General features: G+C 37.2%; 1 protein-coding gene across 1 annotated transcript in view; it reads right to left on the bottom strand.

The window, feature by feature from the left end:
* Positions 1-596: 596 nt before the first annotated feature.
* LOC114054307 (meprin A subunit beta-like) overlaps positions 597-23,904 on the bottom strand; it is a 49,579-nt gene continuing 26,271 nt past the window's right edge. The window contains exons 11-15 of the mRNA XM_027877524.1: positions 22,451-22,891; positions 14,772-14,957; positions 12,247-12,394; positions 7,556-7,760; positions 597-681 (exon numbers count right to left, since the gene is read on the bottom strand). Coding sequence (XP_027733325.1) covers positions 664-681; positions 7,556-7,760; positions 12,247-12,394; positions 14,772-14,957; positions 22,451-22,891 — 998 coding nt within the window. The 3' untranslated portion in view covers positions 597-663. The remainder of the gene's footprint in view (positions 682-7,555; positions 7,761-12,246; positions 12,395-14,771; positions 14,958-22,450; positions 22,892-23,904) is intronic.

Genomic DNA, 23,904 nt, shown 5'->3' with positions numbered 1-23,904 from the left:
TTCAACAGGACTTATTAACTAATTGGATATGAAGTAGAAAAGAGTACAATACTTTCATTCTAAAGGTAAAAAAACTAAACCTCCCCCCCCCACCCAGAAGTATTGCTCAAGTTATAAAGAAAGCAAAGTAGCAGAGCCAGGATTCAAATTCAGCTTCCCTGACACCAAATCTAGTGCTCATTCCATTTATGGTTAAACCCAATCCCAAATCCTCAGCCAGAGAGAGAGGCTGTCTCTGGCCAAAGGTGGAACAGAAGATGACTCTAAATGACACAGTGACTGGAGTTGTGGAAAAGTGCCATTCCTCACATCTCAAGAATAGGGGTTGGTGACTTAACAAATCAGTTCTGAAGTGTTGAAAAGCCCAGGAATGGGCTGAGAGTTTCCTCATTAACAGCCTGAGCTATTTCTTCCAAACACATCAAAACAGCTGAAATCACACAGAAATTGAATGACTTTTACAAAAAAAATCCATTGATAATACTTCCAATTATTGACTGAGAGCATGTTTTCAGCAGAATAAAAATGATTACAAGTCACAAAAACTGTCATTTCTCACAACTGAAATTTGTTCCTGGGTGAATCCATGATGAGTAGGCGAGGCTTTTTCCAATTTCTTTTTATTGTCAGTGTTGTTGCTATTTGATATCTTCAAAAATGTTTTCAGAAAGATGTGTTCTGCTAAAAGGAGAGAGAACAATGCATGACATAATTCATAAATGTGAGAGTTATAATTTGAATGAATCCCAATGAAATGGTCTAATTTTTAAATGAAGTCCTTATCAATGGTTTTCTGGAATCATTCCATGATGGCATTCAGCCATACCCACTGCCTCTGAGATTCACCAAATTCAATTGACTGAATTCAAGGAACATTTCTTAAATCTTACAAACAAGGCAATATGCTAGGCACTGGGGATACAAAGATGAAAAAAATCACAGTCTCTACCCTCTGGAGACTTACAATCTAATACTATATATAAGAAACAAGCATGATATGAAAGGGTCAAAGAAGAAACAAAGAAAAAGAACTCTAGGAAAATGTGAGGCAGGAGAGATTGCCCAAATGATTGTTGTGACCTGTTGGGTTCACTTTATATAGATTATGAAATGTTAGAGTAGGCACAGGTTTTGGCAAATCACTTTAAAGTCTGATCTAATTATTCCCCACTGTTAAAAATGAGATGACTATGAATGTTTAGAGATTGGGTAAGATTTAAGATGGTCCCTCACTTGTAGAAAAATAATTAAGGTTAAAATAGATATCCTTCATTTGGCAGGATGGTCCTGGATCTTGGCTTACCATCCCCCATTAAACATCCTCCTGAATCTCCCTCATTAACACATTTTCATTCTTTCCAGGCCCAATTTCCACATTGAAATGAGGATATCAGTAATATAAGTTTTTTCAAGGTTATTGTGAGAAAAGACCCTTGTAAACCTTAAAGCATTACATAAATATAAATTGCTATCCTCTCTCTTCTTTTTTAAAAAATTATTTTCACTTTCCCCTTTCTTTTCTACCTTAGCTGTAAAAGAAATAATAGCATCCACCTTGGAGGGGTATTATGAGGATCAAAATGAGATGACATATGTTAAGTGTTTTATCTACTTTAAATAACTATATCAAGTCAACATGCTTTATCTACTTTAAATAACTATATCAAGTCAACAAGCACTTATTAAGCACCTACCAACTGTGTGCCAGGTACTGTGCTAACTAGTGATACAAAGAAAGACAAAAAATCAGCCCTGCTCTCAGGGAACTAATGTCGGGAAACAACATGCAAACGTACAAATGCAAGATAAATTGATGGTAGTCTCTGAGGGAAGGCATTAGCATTAAAGACAAATGGGAAAGGCTTGTTGTTCAGAAAGGCTTTTAGTTGACACTTGAAGGAAACCAGGGAAGCCAGAGACTGAGATGAGAAGGGAGAGCTCCAGGCACAAAAGATAGCCAGTGAAAATGCACAGAGTTGGGAGATGGAGTGAGTATTTTGTATGAGGAATAGCAAGGAGGTAAGTCACTGGATTATAGAATATAGGATGGGGAATGGGGTATAATAAGATGGGAAAGGTCAGAAGGGGCCAGGTTATGAAGAGATTTTAAAGCCAAAGGATTTTTTTAATTTGATCTTGGAGTCACTGCTGTTTATTCAATGAAAGTGGTGATATGTGTGTGTTTGATATGGTCAGACCTATTCATTAGGAAAATCAATTTGACAGTTGACTGGAGTGGGGAGGCTAGATGCAGGAAAACCAACCAAAAGGCTATTACAGTAGTCCAGGTGTCATTTGAGGAGGTCCCGATCCAGGATAGTGGCAGTGCAGAGGACAGTAGGGGGTATGAGAGAGATACTACAAAGGTAGAGTTTACAGGACTTAGAAGCTGAAAATATATGGGAAGTGAGAGAGTGAGAAGTTTAGATGGAACTAGGTTATGAGTCTGGGTGAATGGGAGAATACTGGTCCCCTCAATTGAAAAAGGAAAGTTATGAAAAGAGGAGAGTTTAGATAGAAAGATAATGAGTTAAGTGTATATGTGTGTATGTGTGTGAGTGTGAGAGTTTGTGTGTGTGTGTGTGTGTGTGCTATGATGATGATGACGATCATGATGATCTGTTTTATTGCCTACTAGAAATATTCCATATCTTAAGTAATGCTTGCACTTTTACTGGGAAATACCTTGGCTTGCTCCATCTGCATAACATAAATAGTCCTCTCTTTTCTGGTCACATGCTTCTTTCTCTTCTTTAGTTCCATTCCTCAACCTTGACTTTGATTCCATTCAACCCTACCAACCTTCCAACCTTAGCTGCAGGAAGAAGTTTCGGGATATTTACCCACTGGATCTGGTATCAGCATATGTAAGTCTTTTGGCGTCAGATTTAACATCCTTAAAACAATCTTTAGACTCTGTAAAACTTCCTGGTACATTTTTATCTCAAAAATGACAATCCTGTTAACTAAATTGTTTTATTATGCCTTGCTGTGGATAAGCTTAGAAATATTTTCTGCCACAACCATAGATAAATCAACTATAAAATGGAATCTGACAAAGAAATTTGACTCCCTTTCTGGCTAATGTATAAGCGTTCCCTGAAGTTCAGGATTGGGCTTCTCTCTCTACATTTTTTTGATGTTGCCTCTTTAGTTCTTATTATCTGATTATCATTTCTATCCATTTACCCATTATCCATTTCTGTGCTTTCTTTATAACTTTATAACACACATATGTGTGTATATGCATATATACATATTTATCTTTACTCTATCTCCTGAACTAAAGTTCCATGTTACCAATGAGTTCACGTGGATGTTATATAAGCATCACAACCTCAACATGACCAATCAATCAACCTCAAATTCCATTTCTAACAATCAATCATAGGATCATAGAATCATGAATCTAGAAATGAAAGAGATTTCAGAGGCCATCTAGAAAAATATCCTTATCTAATAGGCAAGGAAACTGTAGCCCAGGGAGTTTACTTGACTTGTCCAAGGTCATACTAGAAGCAAGATCAGAAGCGATATTTGAACCCAGGGCCTCTAATTCCAGACTCAGTGATCTTTAAACTTCTTTTTTGTGCAATACATTGTGCTAGATGCCAGGGATATAAAGACAAAAATGGGACAGACATTTTTTGTCCTCAAGGAGCTTACATTCTAATATGGGAAAAACAGATACATATAATTTTACAAAACATAAAATAAATATAAGTTAATTTCAAGGGGGAAGCACTAGCATCTAGAGGGATCAGAAAAGGTCTTAAAGTGCGTATTAAAAGAGCTGAGGGATTCTAAGAGGTAAAGTTGGGGAAGGAAAGCATTTTAGGAATGAGAGTCAGCCTATGCAAAGTAACAGAGATGGGATACAAAATATTTTAGGTAAGGGAGACCTTTTGGGCCAGTTTGGCTGGATTGTAGAATGCATGAAGGGGAGAAATAGGTAAGTCTGGAAAGGTAGGCTGGAACAAAGTTATGAAGGGCTTTGAATGTGAAACAAAGGGGTTTTTATTTGAAACCAGAAGCAACAAGGAGTCATTGGAGTTTATTGAGCAGGGCTGTGACAAGATTAGGCCTGTACTTGAGAAATATTGCTTTGGCAACTGTGTAGAATATGAACTGACTTATTATCTTCCCCTTAAATTTTTCCTGTTCCAAATTCCCCCGTTTTTCTTGCAGCCACCACCATCTTTCTAGTCACTGTGGCTTGTAACATTGGAACCTTCCTAAACTATACATTGCTTTATATCTAATCAATTGCTAAGTCTTATTGATGTTACCTTCACAATATCTCTTGAATGATTGGCTTTCCTTTCTCATTTACATGGCCATCACCTTAATTCAAGCCTTCATCACCTTAATAATAAGAGCTAGTATTCATATATAACTTAAAGGTTTACATTGCACTTTACAAATAGTGTCTCATTTAATCCTCACAACAATCTGAGGAGGTAGGTGCAATTTTCCCATTTTACCAATGAAGAAACTGAGGCAGACAGAGGTTAAATGACTTGCCCAGGGCCATACAGTTAATATGTATCTGAGGTCAGATTTGAATTCAGGTCAGTGGCAGAGTGGATAGAGTGCTTGGCCTGGAGTCAGGAAAACTCATCTTTCTGAGTTCAAATCTGGCTATATGATCCTGGAAGTCACTTAAACCCTGCTTGCCTCAGTTTCCTCATCTGTAAAATGAGCTGGAGAAGTAAATGGCAAACCACTCCAGTATCTTTGCCAAGAAAACCCCAAATGGGGTCACAAAGAGTCAGACACCACTGAAAAACAACTAAACAACTTCATGACTCCAGGTACAGGATTCTATCAATTGTACCACTGCAACTACCTTTCACCTGGACTCTTGCAATGGCCTCCTAATTAATCTTCTTGCCTTTATTTTCTTCCCTTTTCAATCCATCCGCCATGTGGTTTTCAATTCATATTGCTAATGCAGAGACTAAACATGTCATGCTGCCTCCCACCACTCAAAATTTATTTTCAATGGTTCCTAATTGCTTTTAAGATAAAATCCAAAATGCCAGGCATTTAAAGCCCTTTACCATCTAGCTCTTGCCAACTCTCCAGTCTCATTTCATATTATTCTCCTGCATGAAATCCCTATTATAACCAAAGTGGTCTGCTAACTGTTCTACACACATGATTCATACATGGTGTTTTATCTCTCTGTGCCTTTCCACAAATGATCCCCCATGCCTGCAATACATTCCTTATACAGTCTGCCTCATAGAATATAGAATTCCCCATTTAACATAAACTATAATTCAGGTGCCATGTGCTACGAGAGGTTATTACTGACTTTATTGATCTCCTAAGTTTTTACCTCTATCTCTTTCTTTCTCTTTCTTCCTTCCATCCTTTCTTTGATTCTTCCTTCCCCCCCTTTCTCTCTCTCTCTCTTAATCTCAATAAAACAATCAAGAATTTATTAAGTGTCAGGGAAGCTCAATGGCACAGCGAATAGAGCTCTGGCCTTGGAGTCAGGAGGACCTGAGTTCAAATCTGACCTCGGACACTTAACACCTACTAGCTGTGTTACCCTGCGCAAGTCTCTTAACCCCATTGCCTCACCAAAAAGAAAAAAAAAGAATGTATTAAGTGTCTTAAGTGCCTATTATCTTACAGCCTCTTCACTTGATAATGAGGATATAAAGACAAAAACAAAAGTCACTGTCCTCAAGGAGCTTACTTTCTAATAAGGGAGGCAAAAGATACATACATAGATACATACACAGGTACACGTGTGTGTATATGTGTTCATATATATGTTAATACACATACTTATATACATCTGTGTATATATACATACATATACACACATAAACATAATACACATACAAGTTACCCTCAACTGAGGAGACCGAGAAAGGTCTCAGGCAGAAGAAGAATTGAGCAGAGACACAGAAGAGGGGAGAAGGCTGGTGCGAGGCCAAGAGATGAGAGATAGAGAGTCAATTGTGAGTAACAGCAAGTAGGCCTGTCTGGTGGAACATTGAGAGCATAGAGGAGAATAGTGTCTAATAAGATTGGAGTGTTCCATTGGAATCAAGGTATGAAGGGCTTTAAATGCCAATGAGAGAAATCTGTTTTTGATTCTAGAGGTAAGAGGAAGCTCACCATAGTTTATTGAATACTAGAGTGACATGATTTAGGAAAATCACTTTGACAACTCTGTGGAGGGTGGATTAGAGTGAGAAAAGGCTTGAGGGAAGGAGACTCATTGGGAGGCCACTATAATAGTCCAGGGAGAAGTAATGAAGACCTGAACTAGGGTGGTGGCTCTGGAAGTATAAAGAAAGGGGTGAACATGAGAGATCTTGAGAAGACAGAAACAACACGTCTGTGCAACTGAGTAAGGGGGTAGGGGTGAAGGAAACTGAAGTATCAAGCATGATCCCCAATGATGAGAACCTGAATGACTTGAAATCTGTGAATTATGTGGGGCCAATCACAAAGACCTTAGCTTGATCCTTGCATCTATTTATTGCTAACCCAGTGTGAAGCATTTAGGAATCTTCTCCAGCACAGCGAGCTCCAAAGCCTCCCCCAACATGGGTTTGACCAACAAGAAAGGCCTTTAAGGAGGCTCAGTTATCTAAAGCTGGAAGGCACCCTAAAGGGATGAGCCAACAGGCCCAAAGAGATTAAGCTAATTGTCCGAGGTCACACAGGTCATAAAAATCAGACAGGATCTACATGGAACCAGATGCTGTCATGCCAGTGCTCTTTCCCCTGAACCATACAGCTTCCTAACACTTAATCACCACCATCATCTCTCATTCCTGCCTCAGAGAAAGTATGAGTCATCACGCAGGAGATCAGGGAGAAGATAGCTAATGAAATCCATGTTCTGTTCTCTCCAAATGGTGACATCATACTATCTATCCCTTCCATAAGTCAAATGGGAAGCAGGAAGTATGACAGCAGAAGAGGAAGAAGACTAGTGGAAATGACCCATCTCCTCATTTCCCTCTTTTGTAGAATGAGGATAATAATATTATCTGTCAAAATTTATTACATCTAGAAGAAAAAAAAGGTCTTAGAAGCTAGAAGGAAATCCTTGGAGCCCTGTGCTTATAGTCTGTCTTTCTTTTTAAAAATAAGTTCCATTGGGGCAGCTAGGTGGCACAGTGGATAGAGCACTGGCCCTGGATTTAGGAGAACCTGAGTTCAAATCCAGCCTCAGACGCATAACACTTACTAGCTATGTGACTCTGGGCAAGTCACTTAACCCCATTGCCTAGCCCCAAAAAAATTTTTAAAAAGTTCCATTGATGAATTTGTTTTTAATTTTTTGGACGTATTTCTGTATCCCTCCAAAAATGAACCCTCACTCATAACCAAGAAAAACAATCATGTAAACCATAATGACCACAAGTATTTTTCTGCTCCCATAGTCCCACACATCTGCACTAAGAGGAGGGGGCACATATTTCATCATCTATTCTCTGGGACTAAGATTATGCTTCCTTATGATGACTCAGCATATGATTTCCTTTTGCCATTTTTTCCTTTTACATTATGGCATACTTACATTTCCTAAGGTCATATTCGATGCATTGGCATTGCTCCTTTTGCTATATTTCTTCTTAACACAGTAGACACTCACAAGAGTCACTATCAGCATAGCAGCAAATACAGCTGCAGTGGATGAGACTACTACAATGATGGTGTCCTTGGTGGAGCCCTTAGTCTCACATTTTTCTCCAACATACCACCAGTCTTTCCCTGATTGACACCTAAAGAATAAGAATTGGACTCAGAAATATTGTAGCAAGATGTCCTCCAAAAGTTATTTGGTTAACATTCATCATGTTCACATTCAATGTCAGTAACTTCACAGCAGGAAAGATCACTGGAAAAAAATTTATTTGCTGAGTCAAAATTGTTTAATTGTATTATGTCTGACCACAATATTCAGAGCCTAAAATACATCCTCAAGAAAAAGAGAGCTATGTATCTTCCCTCCCCTGACTTCTGGAAAGAGGCAGCAAATTATAGGATGATGCCAGAGCAGCCAGTAATGGGGAAAGTGGTGAATAGATCTGAACCTGACATGTCCCAAATTTCCATAGTCTGGGCTCTGTTATGGAAACCGCAGGGATGCAGTGAGTCAGAGAGAATGAAACTGCTCTCCAGCTGGTACTAGAAAAACTCCAAAACTCAAATCAAATTATCTAATGAATGGGACTGCTATCTGTAGCAAACTCAGCAAGGACATTCCTACACACATGCATACACAAACACACATATACACATATCATGCTGTGTCTATACAGTTGTGATCTTTTCCCTTCAAGGAAGTACAGTGTGGTGTACTCAGAAGAGTTCATTGCATGGGTAGGATCAGAGAATGTAGAGTTAGAAGAAACTTTTGAGATAATCCAGTCAAACCCTCTCATTTCATAGAGGAGGAAACTGAGACCCAAGGAGTTGAAGTGACCTGCCCAAGGTCACATAGCCAATAAGTGCCAGAGTCAGAACTTGATATTTAATGGTCCCCTAACTGGTCTCCCTGCTTCATGTCTCCCAGCCTACCCACTGCTGCCAAAGTAACTTTCCTTAAGTGTAGGCGATGTGACTCCCATACTATTCCAATTCCAGGGGTCTCCTATTAACTCTGGGACACATTACAAGCTCCACTGTGTAGCATTTAAAGCCCAACACAATCTGGCCCCAATCTATCTTGCCAGCTTCATTGGATGGTACTCCCGTCCTACAGTGTGAGATCTAACCAAACTGACTTCTCTCTGTTTCTCATATACAGTGCGATGTTCCCCAACTCTGGGCCCATCCTTCCTTTTCACTGGCCATTCTTCATGCCTGGAATGTTCTCCCTCCTCACCTTCACCTCATAGAGTCCCCCTCTTACTGTAAGATGCAACTCAGGCATTGTCCCCTGCATGAAGCCTTTCCTGATTTTCCCAACTGCTAGTAACTTCCCTCTCAAATAAGCTTGTATTTAATACTTCTGGATATATTTATATTTATTCACTGTGTATTTCTGCTGTGTCTATTTTTACATATAATAATTATCTCCACCATTAGAACATAAGCTTATTAAGAGTAGGGATTGTTTCATTATGTGCACTTATATACCTAGCAAAGTGCCTGATACATAGTAGGTGCTTAACAAATACTTGCTGATTGATTTATTGATACTGTTCCCTGAGAACATCTATCAATCTTCTTCCTTTTTGACAAGGAAGTATTCATCTTTCTATAGCTGCCTTAGGGTGATGTGCCATTTGTTTTATTAATATTGAATTGTATTATTAACATTGTATAAATGTGAGGTGTTTGGATACTTTCTAAAATTATAATTATACTTTTTAGGGTAGGGATAGTGACTAACCTTGGTATTTTATTGATAAAGGAAGTCTCAGTCCAACAAAAAAGATCTCTACTGATTCAGGTCAACAACTTTTCTAGCACTTAGAGCCTTAGAGAGTTATCTGTTATCTAGACTCTAGAGTCCTGAGAGGACAGATGACTTGCCAAGGTTGTATAGCCAGTACTCATCTGAGACAGGACTTGAAATAATCAAGTCTTCCTGGCTTTAAGGAAAGTTCTTCATCCAACAGGGCACACTGCTTCTCATTTTCCATTGTACTGTCCCAAAAGCTGATATAAAGGCTGGGAAACATTCGTTGCTCTAAACATGTTCTTCCCATTTCACTTTTGTATGATTACAAATTAGGAGTCAAGAATGATACCACATGGCCAAGAATTGGAAATTGAGGGGATGCCCATCAATTGGGGAATGACTGAACAAGCTGTGGTACATGAATGTAATGGAACACTATTATGCTATAAGAAATGATGAGCAGGTAGACTTCAGAAAAACCTGGAAAGACTTGTATGAACTGATGCTGAGTGAAGTGAACAGAACCAGGAGAACGTTGTACCCAGTAACCGCCACATTGTGTGATGACTAACTTTGATAGACTTAGCTCTTCTCAGCAATGCAAGGATCTAAGACATCTCCAAAAGTGTCATGATGGAAAATGCTATCTACATCCAGAGAAAGAACTATGGAGTTAGAATGCAGATCAAAGCATACTATTTGCTCTTTTTTTTCCTTCTGTTTTGTTTTGATTCCTGTTTCTTGTGGTTCCTCCTATTGGTTCTAATTCTTCTTTACAACATCACTAATTTGAAAATGTGTTTAATAGGAATGTATATGTATAGCCTATATCAGATTGTGCACCATCTTGTGGAGGTGGCGAGGGAACAGAAGAAAAATTTAAAACTCAAAAGTGTATGAAGTGATTGTTGATAAGTAAAAATAAATTAATAAAAAAGGTTAAAAAAAAAGAATGATACCATGAAAATGATAAATGTTGGAGAACATGTGAAAAAATTGGAACACTTATGCATTGTTGGTGGAGTTGTGAACTGATCCATTCTGGAGAGCAATTTGGAACTATGCCCAAAGGGCTTTAAAATTGTGCATACCCTTTGACCCAGCTTCTAGGTCTGTATCCCAAAGAGATCATAAAAAAGAGAAAAGGACCACATGTACAAAAATATTAATAGTAGCTCTTTTTGTGGTGGCAAAGAATTGAAAATTGAGGGGATGCCCATCAATTGGAGAATGGATGAACAAGTTGTGGTACATGAATGTAATGGAACACTATTATGCTATAAGAAATGATGAGCAGGTAGACTTCAGAAAACCTGGAAAGGTTTTTATATGAACTAATGCTGAGTGAAATGAGCAGAACCAGAACACTGTGCACAGTAATAGCCACATTGTGCAATGACTGACCTTGATAGACTTAGCTCTTCTCAGCAGTGCAAAGATCTAAGACAACTCCAAAAGATTCATGATGGAAAATGCTATCCATATCCAGAAAAAGAACCATGGAGTCTGAATGCAGATGGAAGCATACTATTTGCTTCTTTTCTTTTGTTGTTTTGTTTTATTTCTTCTTTCTCACGGTTCTTCCCATTAGTTCTAATTCTTCTATACATCATAACTAAAGTGAAAATATGCTTAATATGAAAGTATAAGGGAAGCCTATATCAGATTACACACCATCTTGGGGAGGGAGGAGGAGAAGAAGGGGGAGAAAATTTAAAACTCAAAATCTTATGGAAGTGAATGTTGAAAACTAAAATTAAATAAATTATTTTTAAAAAAAAGAATGATTCCATGGTTGAGAGCTTGGATGACTGTGAGAATGATGTTGTCCTTGATGGTAATGTGAAAGTTGGTAAGAGGAGAGAGTTTTTTTAAAAAAAAACAAAAAACTTTTTTTAATAAGTTGAGTTGGAGATTTCTATGGAACATCCAATTTGAGATATCTCACATTGGTGATGTGAGAGTAGAAGTCAGGATAGAGGACAGGACTGGATAAAGAGATCTGGTATCATTAGCATAGGGATTTAATTAAACCCATAGGACCTAATGAGATTACTGATAGAGACAGTATAAAGGGAGAAGAAAAGAGGGCCCAGGATAAAGCTTTACAGGGTTAAGAGGGCCAGCCACAGTTAGGGACACTTATAATTTGTGTGAAATATAAAGGAAAATCTAGCAAAGATGTCCGAAAAGGTAAAAGGAAGTAATAGTTGCTGGACTGTACTAAGTTACAATTTTGTATTAATTTTATTTGAGGATGATAAGGTTTTTAAAAATACCTAGGACTATGCTGCTATAACCCTTTTACACCCCCCCAAAAATGAGTTATTTCAATGAGAAAAAATATTTTTTCAAAATAATACGGTAAAAATGACAATTTTATTTAAATAATGAATAAAATTTCTTCATAAAGCAAGAAGTAAGAACCCATTTAAATTAAAACTTGGTGGACTGGTTTTCATTATTTCATAAGCAATATCATTCTCCTCATTACTAGCCCTTGTAGGACACAAAGTAAATTATAGTGCAATGGCACCTGCAATAGAAAACATTGTATTGAGAATCAAAAGATTTGGATTCAAATCCTGACTCTGCCTCTTTTACCTGTGACCTCTATGGACCTTAGTTTTCTCATATATAAAATCAGGGAGTTGGATTCAATGATACCTCAAGTGCTTTCCAGCTGTAAGTCCATGATATTAAGATTCTATGAATATTACATGGTCAGCATTGCGAGGGATATAGGCATGGGAACATACCTTTCATTAACTTCCAAACCTCTTTTTTACAACTGGAGACACTTTACAAAGAAGTCATATAAATCAAAGTATGCCTAGAGATACAAGCTGTCTTTTTACCTGCATTCTGCTTTGTCATTGTGGATAACACAGATGCCGTCATTCTGACAGACGAAGTTTGCACAGAGATTTGCTTGAGGATTTGTTGGAGGGACTGGATTCTTTGAAGGATTAGGTGATGGCTCAGTAGAAATGAGATTTGATATATCTAAAGGAGAAAAGGGTTCATGAATAGAGGTTGGTTTTTGAACCATGAAATCTAAAGTTTTTGAATTATGGGTATTGCAGAACACTTAGGGCATTGAGGAATTGAGACCTAGTCAATTAGTCAATGTGCATTTATTAAGTGTTTAATATTTGCCAGCCAAGGTGCTAAGTGCTAGGGAAATAAATAAAGGGAAATAAAAAATGTCCTTACCATCAAGGAGCATACATTCTGGTGGAAAGAATAGATAACATGTAAGTAACTAGACACATAGAAGATATAAACAGGATCGATAGGAGGTCATCTGAAAGATGAGGCACTAGCAGCAGAGTTCTCCAACACTGGAGGTTTTCAAGAGGAGGCTAGATGACCACTTGATGAGGATATTGCAGAAAAGATGGACAGTCCAATGCAGAAAGTCATGCTATGCTGTGTGTTTCAGGACATTTCAAAATGGGAAAATTGGCAGAGATAAATCTGCATGTGCTCAGAGCTAACACATTTTACCTGCTTTTATTAATCAGAAAGCACCTGTTTCTTAAGCACCTACTATGTGCCAGGCACTAGGGATGCAAAGATAAAGTTATGAAAGTGAAATTAATACATGATTTGACAGAATTGATGAAACTGTCATTTTATTGCTTATAGCAAATTTATCTCCCTCCAAAAGAATAGGACAATGCTAAGTGATGCGTGCCAAGAGGTATAATCTAGTTTTTTTTCTATCAAACATACGAAAGTCAAAATACCCAATAGTTGGAACTGAGCCTTTTGCTATCACAAGACCTCTTTTTATCACTTCTTAAGGCAGGAAGATCAAAGATTAGAACATATTAGAGCCAAGGACCTTAAATAACAGATAGTCCCATACCCCTCATTTTACAGATGAGGAAACTGAGACCCAGAGAGAACCCAAGGTATGGTGGGTGGTTTGGTATAGACCTATAATTTCATTAGTGTGCAGAACTCACAGTGAGCCAACTTCCTCTACCAATACATATCTACAACTGTTTTCTAATTTATTATCTTGAAAAGATCCCTGGAGCACTGAGAGGTTAAGGACCTTACCCAAGTTCACATGGCCAGTATGTTTGGGATGCAGGACTTAAATCCAGGTCATCCTGACTCTCATGCCAGTTCTCTATCCTGTATGTCACATTGCTTCTCATAAGTTATGCATAACATGAAATAAATTATGACTCTAATTAACAAAACATGAGAACTATTGAAACAGGAAATATACTCTGATGCCTTTTCACAGTACAGAGGTGATCTAGGCAAGTAAAAGGCAACATCAATAGAGTACAAGCTCTGGCAGGCCCAGGGATGTGTTGGATACAGTTCAAACCAGCTCATACGAGGTGATTGTTAAATTTGAATTATGAGCATTTGCATTACAGAAACCAGAAAATGCTATGAATCAAGACTTGATTTGTTGATTGTATAGGCTTAAAAAAAGTAATAGAGAAATGGTAATAATTCAAATTAAACTTAAAAACACATTTTACATACATTTATTTTCTGACAAGCCAGTTGTTAAACATTTATCCAGCACACCACTGGTCTTACCCAGCTAAAAAGTTTGCCAGTGGGCCTATTGCCCAAAGCCCAGCCTAGCTCAACTTGGAGAAGCTCAACATCAGAAGACCAAGTATCAAGTGATGATTTTATTGGGTACAGAAGCTCATGAAATTACCTAATAAGATAAGTAAGGGTTACAACTTAAATCAACGGAGAGAGTGCACCCATCAGGCTGAAATCATGGATCTGCATTTATCAATTGTCAGAGCTCAGCTATTTTAAGAGCTAAATTGATAACTTTTTTTTACTTCTAGAAATATAGGCAAAGAAAATAGACATATATGTGAAGACATATTTCTTCTGTGAAGTTTGGATTCAGTCAAAGGGCCGCACTTGAGGACCACATGTGGTTTTCAGGACACAGTTCCCCACCCCTGATCTAGTCCAATTTTCTCATATTATAGTTGGGGAAATTAAGGCTGAGTCCTAGAGAAGTGTACTACTAAGCCACATGGAGAATTAATAGTGGAGTTGAGACTAAAACACAGGAGTATTTACTCTCAGGCCATGTATCTTTCCTATATACAGCCCTGTTGACTAGTTGCAAGATCTAAGTTGGACATGTTCTTGCTTACTCTAGAAACTTTCATCATGCCACAGCTAAATTATTTTATTCACATTGTAAACATCTCAAGAGGGTCTGGAAATGTCTCTTGCCTTCCCCTTCCCCACCCTGCCCTTTTCTCCTAAGAACACATTTCATACACCTGAAAATAGAACATAGAAACTACTCAGTAAGTCACCTATTGCAAATAAAGAAAACCATTCTCTACAAAAGAGTCACCTTGTATTGACATACCTTCCATAGTTAGAAGCATGTAAACATTATCTCCTTTGACAAAATCTCTGCTTTGCATCCTTTGGTGGGTGATGTAGACACTGGTTCCATACCTTGGACCTCTGCTATATAATGTTCCATTAGGGAAAGTTGCTGTCTCCCCTATTTTGGAGGGCTTGTCCCAAACAAAGATTTTATTATCAGTACCTGAAAAAGCAATTCATATTTATACGTCACATCCAGTAAGGTCAGGTTTTTGTGAAGTTGTAAAAACAAGCAAAGGTATGAAAGTCTAAGCATAAAATTAGGGTGGAGATCAGGCAACTAAATGGTGACAGGGAAGATCAAGATACAAATTCAAAAGAAGACAACTTCTTGTCAAAGTTGTCAAAACAACTATAAGCAAAGCCTCAAAGGGGATGGGGGGGTGAATTGGACACAAGTCCAACAAGAATTCCTAGAAGAACTAAAAAAAAAATTTTCATTATTAATTAAGATTGATAGAGAAAAATTGAGAAAAGAAATGAGAAATGCAAAAAAATTATGAAAAAACAATTAACAGCATGGTAAAAGAGGTACAAAAAAAATGCTAAAGAAAATAAAACCTTAAAAAAAAAAACCAGAAACTAGCCAAATGGTAAAAGAGGTAGAAAACTTGAGTGATGAAAATAACTCTTTAAAAAGCAGTCTTGGCCAAAGGAAAAAGAAGTACAAAAGGTCACTTGAAAAAATAATGTTTTAGGGACAGCTAGGTGGCACACTGGATAAAGCACTGGCCCTGGATTCAGGAGGACCTGAGTTCAAATCTGACCTCAGATACATAACACTTACTAGCTGTGTGACCCTGGGCAAGTCACCTAACCCTATTGCCTAGCAAAAAAAGGGAAAAGAAAAGAAAAAATAATCCTTTAAAAATTAGAATTGGGGAAGTGAAAGCTAATAACTCTATGAGATATCAGGAAACAATAAAGCAAAGTCAAAAGAATGAAAAACAGAAGAAAGTATGAAATATCTCATTAGAAAAACAGTTGACCTGAAAATAGACTGAGGAAAGACAATTTAAGATTTGTTGGATTATCTGAAAGCCATGATCAAAGAAAGAGTGTAGATATCATTATTTTTAAAAATTATCCAGAAAAACTCTGCCCTGATATTCTAGAGGGTAACATAGAAATTGAAAGAATTCATTGATCACCTCTTGCAAGAGACACCAAAATAAAAACTCCCAGGAATACTATAGTCAAATTCCAGAGCTCTCAGGTCAAAAAGAAAATACTTCAAGCAGCAAGAAAGAAATCATTAAAATACCGTGGAACCATAGTCAGGCTCACATAAGATTTAGCAGCTCCCACATTGAAGGAACAGAGGGCTTGGAATGTGATATCCTAATAGGCAAAGAAGTTAGGATTACAACAAAAACTTACTGTAATCTAGTATTATTATTATTTATACTCAGTTTTCCTTGTGATTATACTAAGTTTTCTTTGTAATCCTAACTTCTTTGCCTTTGAGGGGTGGTGGGGGGAAGGATATCTAATGAAATAGAGGACTTTCAAGCATTCCTAATGAATAGAACAAAGAAAAATAGAAAACAACTTTCAAGTACAAGACTCAAGAGAAGCATAAAAAGGTAAACATAAAAGAGAACTCATAAAGGATTCAATAAAGTAAAACCATTTGCATTCCTATTTGGGAAGATGATACATGTAACTGCTAAGAACTTTACCATTATTAGTACAGTTAGAAGGACTCTACATAGACAGACGGCATGAGTATGAGTTGGTTGTGTTGAAATGATCTCCAAAAAATGGATGGGTGAGAAAAAGGAATGTACTGAGAGAAGTGGGAAGGGAGAGAAAAAATGGGGGAAATTATCTCACATAAAAGAGGTACACAAGGAAAATCTTTTATAGTGGAGGGGTGTGAGGGACTGTCTATGTTGGCAACTACCAGGTGGGTGCTGTGGCAAGATTAGGGTAGAATCTGGGTATTTGGAAGCCGAGGCAGGGGCTGTGGTAGGCGGAGTCGTGGTGAACTGGGATGGGCTGGGGACGGAGAAGCCCTGAGGCAGTGGGCAGTGTTATGTGAGATAAGCTGGGTGCAAGGAAGTAGCCAGAGCTTGTGCTCCTGAGGCAAGGGGCGGTGCCACGTGGGAGTGGGACGGCAGAGGACTGAGTTCCTTTTGCTTAGTCCCCTCCCTATATGCAACGTCAACCCCAGACGCCTCCTTCCTGTGTCCTTCCTGACTTCCTAGGTCACGTACTCTGTCTATGCACTAATCCCAGGCGCCTCCTTCCTGTATCCGGTCCTAGCCTCCTGCGTCACTCCCTCTCCCTTGGTGTGCTAAACTCAGACAGCCCCTTCCAGTATCTGACCCTACAATCATTGGCGAGTAAGCGGGCTGGGGAGGAGGGGCTAAGTAGGTACTTAAGGACGAGCGTGGTCAGATCATGCGCTCTCTTTGCTCCTGCTCTGTTGCTCTGGCCTTGCTGCTTGGCCTTGCTGTGATGGCTTGCTGTGATGGCCTCTGAATAAAGCTCTCGTGTTGGCACCTCCCAATGTCTCGTCTCTGTGTGTTTATCCGGTTGAGGACCAAAGACTTGTGAGCGAGTATGACTCTGGCAGCCTGCTCCTTATAGGAGGAGGGTACGGCGCGGCCGGCAGAAGGTCGGCGCAGCCGGTACAGAGGGGAAAATAATGGAAAGGGAATGGACAATGCTTAAACCTCACTCTCATCTGAATTGGTTCAAAGAAGGGGAAAAATATATATGCATATATAAACATATATATCCATACAGATACATATGTGTGTGTTTGTATACACATGCACACACACACATATGCATACACACACACACTCGGGTACAGAAATCCATCTTACCCAATAGAAAAGGAAGAGGAAAGGAGAATAACAGAAAGGTGGAATTAAAAAGGAGAGTAGATTAAGGAAGGCGGTAGTCAGAAGCAAAACAGACTTCTGAGGAGGAGACAAGGTAAAAAGAGAGAAGGATAAACAAGAAAACAGGATGGAGAAAAATGTATAGTTACTATCATGACTGTGAATGTGAATGTGATGAATTCATCCATGAAATGGCAGCAGATAGCAGAATGGACTAGAAACCAGAATTAAACAATATGTTGGTTATAGGAAATACTTAGAACAGTTAAAATACACAGCCAGCTAAAATAAGGGGCTAGAGCAGAATTTATTATATAGCTAAAGTAAAAAAGGTGGGAGTATCGATCATTATCTCATACAAAACAAAAGCAAAAATAGACCTAATTAAAAGAAATAAGCAGGGAAACTGCGACTTGTTAAAAGATGTCATAGACAACAAATAAATATCAATATTAAACACATGTGCACCAAATGGTATAGCATCCAGATTACTAAATGAAAAGTTAAATGAGTTACAGGAATAGACAGTAAAACTTTACTGGTGGGGGACCTCAACTTTCATCTCTGAGAGCTAAATAAATTTAAACATAAAATAAATAAGAAAGAAGGTAAGGAGATAAATAGAATTTTTAAAAGTTAATTGTAAACCTCTGGGAAAAATTAAACGGGAATAGAAAGCAATATACCTTTTTCTCAGTTGTATATGGAACCTTCACAAAAACTATGTATTGGGGCATAAAAACCTCATAACCAAATACAGAAAAACACATATATTAAATGCACCCTTTTTAGACCACAAGGCAATAAAGATTATATTCAAAAAAGAGCCTTTGGAAGCAAAGATTAAAAATTAATTGGAAAATAAAACTAATCCTGAAGAATCAGTGGATCAAAGAAAAAATCATAGAAACAATAATTTCACTGAAGAGAATGACAACCAATGAGACAACATGACAAAATTATATATCTCTAAGTGTATACAACAATATAAGAGAAAAAAAGGAGATTGAGCATACAACTAAAAAATCTAGAAAAAGAATGAATTAAAAATCCCCAATTAAACATCAAAATATACATTCTAAAAATCAAAAAAGAAATTAATAAAATTGAAAATAAAAAACCACTGAACTAATAAAACTACTAGATGGTTTATGAGGGGAAAGAATAAAATAGATAAATCATTTGTTAACTTAATTAAAAAGAAAGAAGAAAGTCAAATAACCACTATCAAAAATGAAAAGGGTAGATTCAACCCCAGTGAAGATAAAATTAAAGAAATTATTAGGAGTTATTTTGTCCAATTACATACACATAAATATGACAATCTAAATGAAATGGATAAATTGTCAAGATTGAAAGAGGAGAAAATTGAATACTTCTTTTAGAAAAAGAAATTGAACAAGCCATAAATGACCTCCCTAAGAAAAACTTCCCAGGACCAGGTGGATTTACAAGTGAATTCTACCAAACATTTAAGAAACAATTAATCCAAATGCAATACAAACTATTTTTTAAAAAGATAAAGAAGTCCTGCCAAATCCTTTTCGTGACACAAATATGATTTTACTACCTAAACCAGGGATTAAAAAAAAGAGAAAAAGAAAACTGTAGATCAAATTCCCTATAAAACATCAATGCAAATATTTTAAATAAAAAACTAGCAAGAAGAGTTACAGCAATATGTCATAAAGATCATACACTGTGACCAGGTAGGATTTATACCACCAATGCAGGATCGGTTCAATATTAGGAAACTATAAGTATAATTGACCACATCAATAACAAAAACAACAAAAATGATCTCTCAATAGATGCATAAAAAGTTTTTGACAAAATGCAACACCTATTCCTACTAAAAACACAAGGTAACAAAACAGTAAATAGCTTTTCCTAAAATAATGAGTAATATCTATCCTAAAACCAAGAGCAACCATTATCTGTAATGGTAATAAAGTTGAAGCCTTCCCAATAATATCGCGGGTAGGGGAGAACAAGGATGTCCATTATCACTACTATTATTCAATAATGTATTAAAAAAATGCTAGTTATACCAATAAGGCAAGAAAAATGAATAAAAATAGGAAATGACAAAACAAAACTATCATTGCAGATGAAATAATGGTATATTTAGAGAATCATAGAGACACAACTGAAAAACTAGTTGAAACAATTAACAACTTTAGCAAAGTTGTAAAATATAAAATAAACCCACGTGATTCATCAGCATTTCTATATATAACCAACGAAGTCTAGCAGGAAGTAATAGAGAAATTCCATTTAAAATAACTACAAATAATACAAAATACCTGGGAGTCTACCTGCTAAGACAAACCCAGGAAATATATTACCATAATTATAAGTTATTACAAGAAGTCAGATCTAAACAATTGAAGAAATATTAATTGCTCATGGGCAGGTTGAGACAATATAATAAAAAATGACAATTCTGCCTAAACTAACTTGCTTATTCAGTGCCATACCAATCAAACTCCCAAGGAATTATTTTTAAGAACCAGAGAAAAATAATAACAAAATTCATCTGTAAGAACAAAAGATCAAGAATATCAAGGGAATCAATGAAAAAAATGTGAGAAAAGGCAGCCTAGCAAATTTCAAACTATGTAACAAAGTAATAATCATCAAAACAATCTGGATTTGGCTAGGAAATAGAGTGGTGGATCAGTGGAATAGATTAGCTATACAAAATATAGTAGTAAATCCAATGTTTGATGGACCCAGAAATCCAAGCTTTGGGAATAAAAACTCACCGCTTCACAAAAATTGCTGGGAAAATTCAAAAGCAGTTTGGAAGAAACTAGGCAGAGACCAGCATCTTACACTATGCCAAAATAAATTCAAAATATGTATATGACATAAAGGATGATATAAGTAAATTAGGGGAGCATGGAAAAAATTACATTTAAGATCTATAGATAAGGGAAGAGTTTATAACTAAGCAGGAAATAGAAAGAATAACTATAAGTAAAATGGATAATGTTGATTACATGAAATTTAAAAAGGGTTTGCACAAAGAAAATCAATGCAGACAAAATTAGAAGGAAAGCAAGAAATGGAGAGAAAAATTTTTACATCAAGTTTCTCTGATAAAGGCCTCATTTCTCAAATATATAGGGAACTGATCCAAAATTATAAAAAAAATTAGAACCATTCCCCAATTGATAAATTGTCAAAGGATTAAAACAGGCCATTTTCATAAGAATAATGTAAAGCTATTAAGGGTCATATGAAAAAATGTTTTAAATCACTATTGATTAGAGAAATGAAAATTAAAATAACTCTGAGGTACCACCTCACCCCTATCGGATTGGCTAAAATGACAAAAAAATGAAAATAATAAATGCTGGAGGGAATGTGGAAAAATAGGCACACTAATGCATTGTTGATAGAGTTGTGACCTGGTCCAAACACTCTTGAGAACAATTTGGAACTATGCCCAAAGGCCATAAAACTGTACATACCTTTTGACCCAACAATACCACCACTAGGTCTATATCCCAAAGATATTTTTTAAAGAGGGAAAAGGATCTATTTGTATCAAAATATTTATAACAGTTATTTTTGTGGTGGTAAAGAATTGGAAACTAAGGGGAAGCCCAACAACTTGGAGAATGGCTAAACAAATTGTGGTATATGATTGTGATGGAATACTATTGTGCTATGAGAAATATTAAGGATGTGGTTTCAGAAAAACCTGGGAATACCTTTATGAACTAATGCAGTGAAGTGAGCTATACCAGGAGAACACTGTACACGGTAACAACAATATTGTAAGAATACCCAACTGTAATGGACTTAGCTACTCTGATCAAGACAAGGATCCCAGAAAATTCCAAAGGACTCATGATGAAAAATGCTATACACTTCCTGATGAAGTGTGAGTATAGATTGAAGCATACTTTTTTCCAATTTATTTACTTTTCATGATTTTTGGCAACATAGCAAATACAAAAATATGTTTATCGTAACTTCACATGTATAACTGATATTATATCACCTTCCCTCTCAATGGATGGAGGAGAGGTGGGATGGAGGGAGAGAATTTGACCCCCAAAATTTTTAAGTGAATGTTGAAAATAAATAGGTAAAAAATAAAAAGATAATTTAAAAATAATAGTCAGAAGATCATCCTCAAAATACCATTCTTTTTAAGAACTAGAAAAAGAGGCACGATGGTCACAGCATGGACCAATCCTTAAGAACTTTTCAATGACTAAATTATATTCCTCTCCCCTAATGCCATCCTTTCCCCTGTTGCCCCTGCTTAACCCAATTCATTCATTTATTCAACAACCATTTATTAATCAGGTCTCTTCTACTCAAGAATTGAATTATATTACTATCATGTCCAACTCTGGTGTAACCAGGGTAGTTGGATGACACCTAGGGAAGCCAGGAAAGTGAAGTAACCAGGAAACAGGAGTGGGACCTAAATCAGAGGTTGAGAATTAATTGGGTAGAGTGGTTACCCTTTGCATCCAACCTGTCCTGACCCAAACTTCTCATGTGGCCATCCTTCTTATTCCAAGTTTCTCTGTTAGAGCTTTTGCTGCCCATCATTATTGACACTCACCTTGCTGCAATCACTTCAATACTTGCTCACAAGTTCCATTAATCCAAAGACTCTGGAATCTTATACCAAACTAACTGGTGATCCCTATTAACTGATCAGCAATTAGTGCCATTTTCAAGCCTTCCTCCCTCCTTTATTTTCTCCTCTCTCCCTAGTTTCCCAGTGTAAACAATATGTTGTGTCAGAAATAAAGGGGAAAAAGTCACAAACCAATTGTCTGGAATGGATCTGTAGTCAGACTTCTCTGGTTGGACATGCTCCGACGAATATCAGGATCTTGATCCAATAGTGTCATTGTGACTTGTTGCCATGGACATGGCCACTGTAATTGTTCATCATTGGCTCCAGAGATCAGGGAGAAATATATCCCTACATTATTCTGATCACTTACATCTAACTGAACCTCATAGGCATAGCCTAGAGGAGAGTAAAATGGAGGGCTAACGATGACTCCATTTGAGTTACTGAGTTGTGTAAAATTGCTTATCTTCCACACATGATGAGGACAGCGTGTTTCTGAAAGATTGATGTCATCAATGGAGAGACCACCAGATGATGTGCCAAAACCTCGAGTTCCTTCAAATACCACCCTGAATTTGGTGGTGACTGCCAATGGTACATAATGGAGTTGCCAGCTCCCGATGGATTCATCTGTAATAGAAGAGAACTGTTGGCTTTAAAAAGTTAGACAATTACCAAGTCATATACTAATAAATAAGAAAAGTTCATAGCCTCCATGACTAAATGGTAGTTCAAAAGTCAATAATGTGCTATGTCATGGTTCCATCCACTCTCTCATCCAAACATTTTACTTCCCAATATTCATGCCAGATCACATGACCTGAGAGAATGCTTGAGCACATATCTAGTAATCTATGAAGTTGCCTATACTTTCCAGGGTTACAGGGCTAAATAAGAAGCCATATTTAGGGGGCAGCTAGGTGGCACAGTGGGTAGAGCACCAGCCCTGGATTCAGGAGGACCCGAGTTCAAATCCGGCCTCAGACACACAACACTTACTAGCTGCAGCTAACCCTCACTGCCCAACAACAAAAAATAAAAAAAATAAAAAATAAAAAAGAAGCCATATTTAGCAATTAAGCTTTACTTCTGTGCTACTTACAAGAATGTAGGAACTAATACTAAATAATAGCTAGAATTTAAATAGCACTTCAAGGTTTGCAAAACACTTTACAAATAGCTCATTTGATTCTCACCACAACACTGAAAGGTAAGTGCTATTATTATTCCCATTTTACAGATAAGAAAACTAAGGCAGACAGAAGTTAAATGTCTTACCCAGGGTTACACAGCTATCAAGTGCCTGAGACTGGATTTGAACTCAGGTCTTTGAACTACCACACTGAGTCAGATGAATGGCCTTTCTATCCTTGTGCTTACCTCTGTTTGAAAGTCACATCAAAGATCTTTTGAAGAAGAGTGTCCCAATAGCGTTATAGATTTAGAGTTAGAAGGGACTTTACAGACAGCTCATTGATTTTATACATCAGAAAGTTAAGGCTTCTAAGGGTTAAGTGGCTTTCCTTTACTATCAGCTAGTAAGTGGTAGTGCCATAATTTGAACCCAGGTCCTCTGATCACTAATCCATCACCCTTTCCACTGCACCATGATATTTATCTCTTGCAGCATTATCTTCAAACTC

The sequence above is a fragment of the Vombatus ursinus genome, unplaced genomic scaffold (assembly GCF_900497805.2).
Source record: "Vombatus ursinus unplaced genomic scaffold, bare-nosed wombat genome assembly UNPS02014812.1, whole genome shotgun sequence".
NCBI lineage: Eukaryota > Metazoa > Chordata > Mammalia > Diprotodontia > Vombatidae > Vombatus > Vombatus ursinus.
Note: the sequence above shows the minus strand (reverse complement) of the source record. Positions and strands in the feature narration are given on the sequence as shown.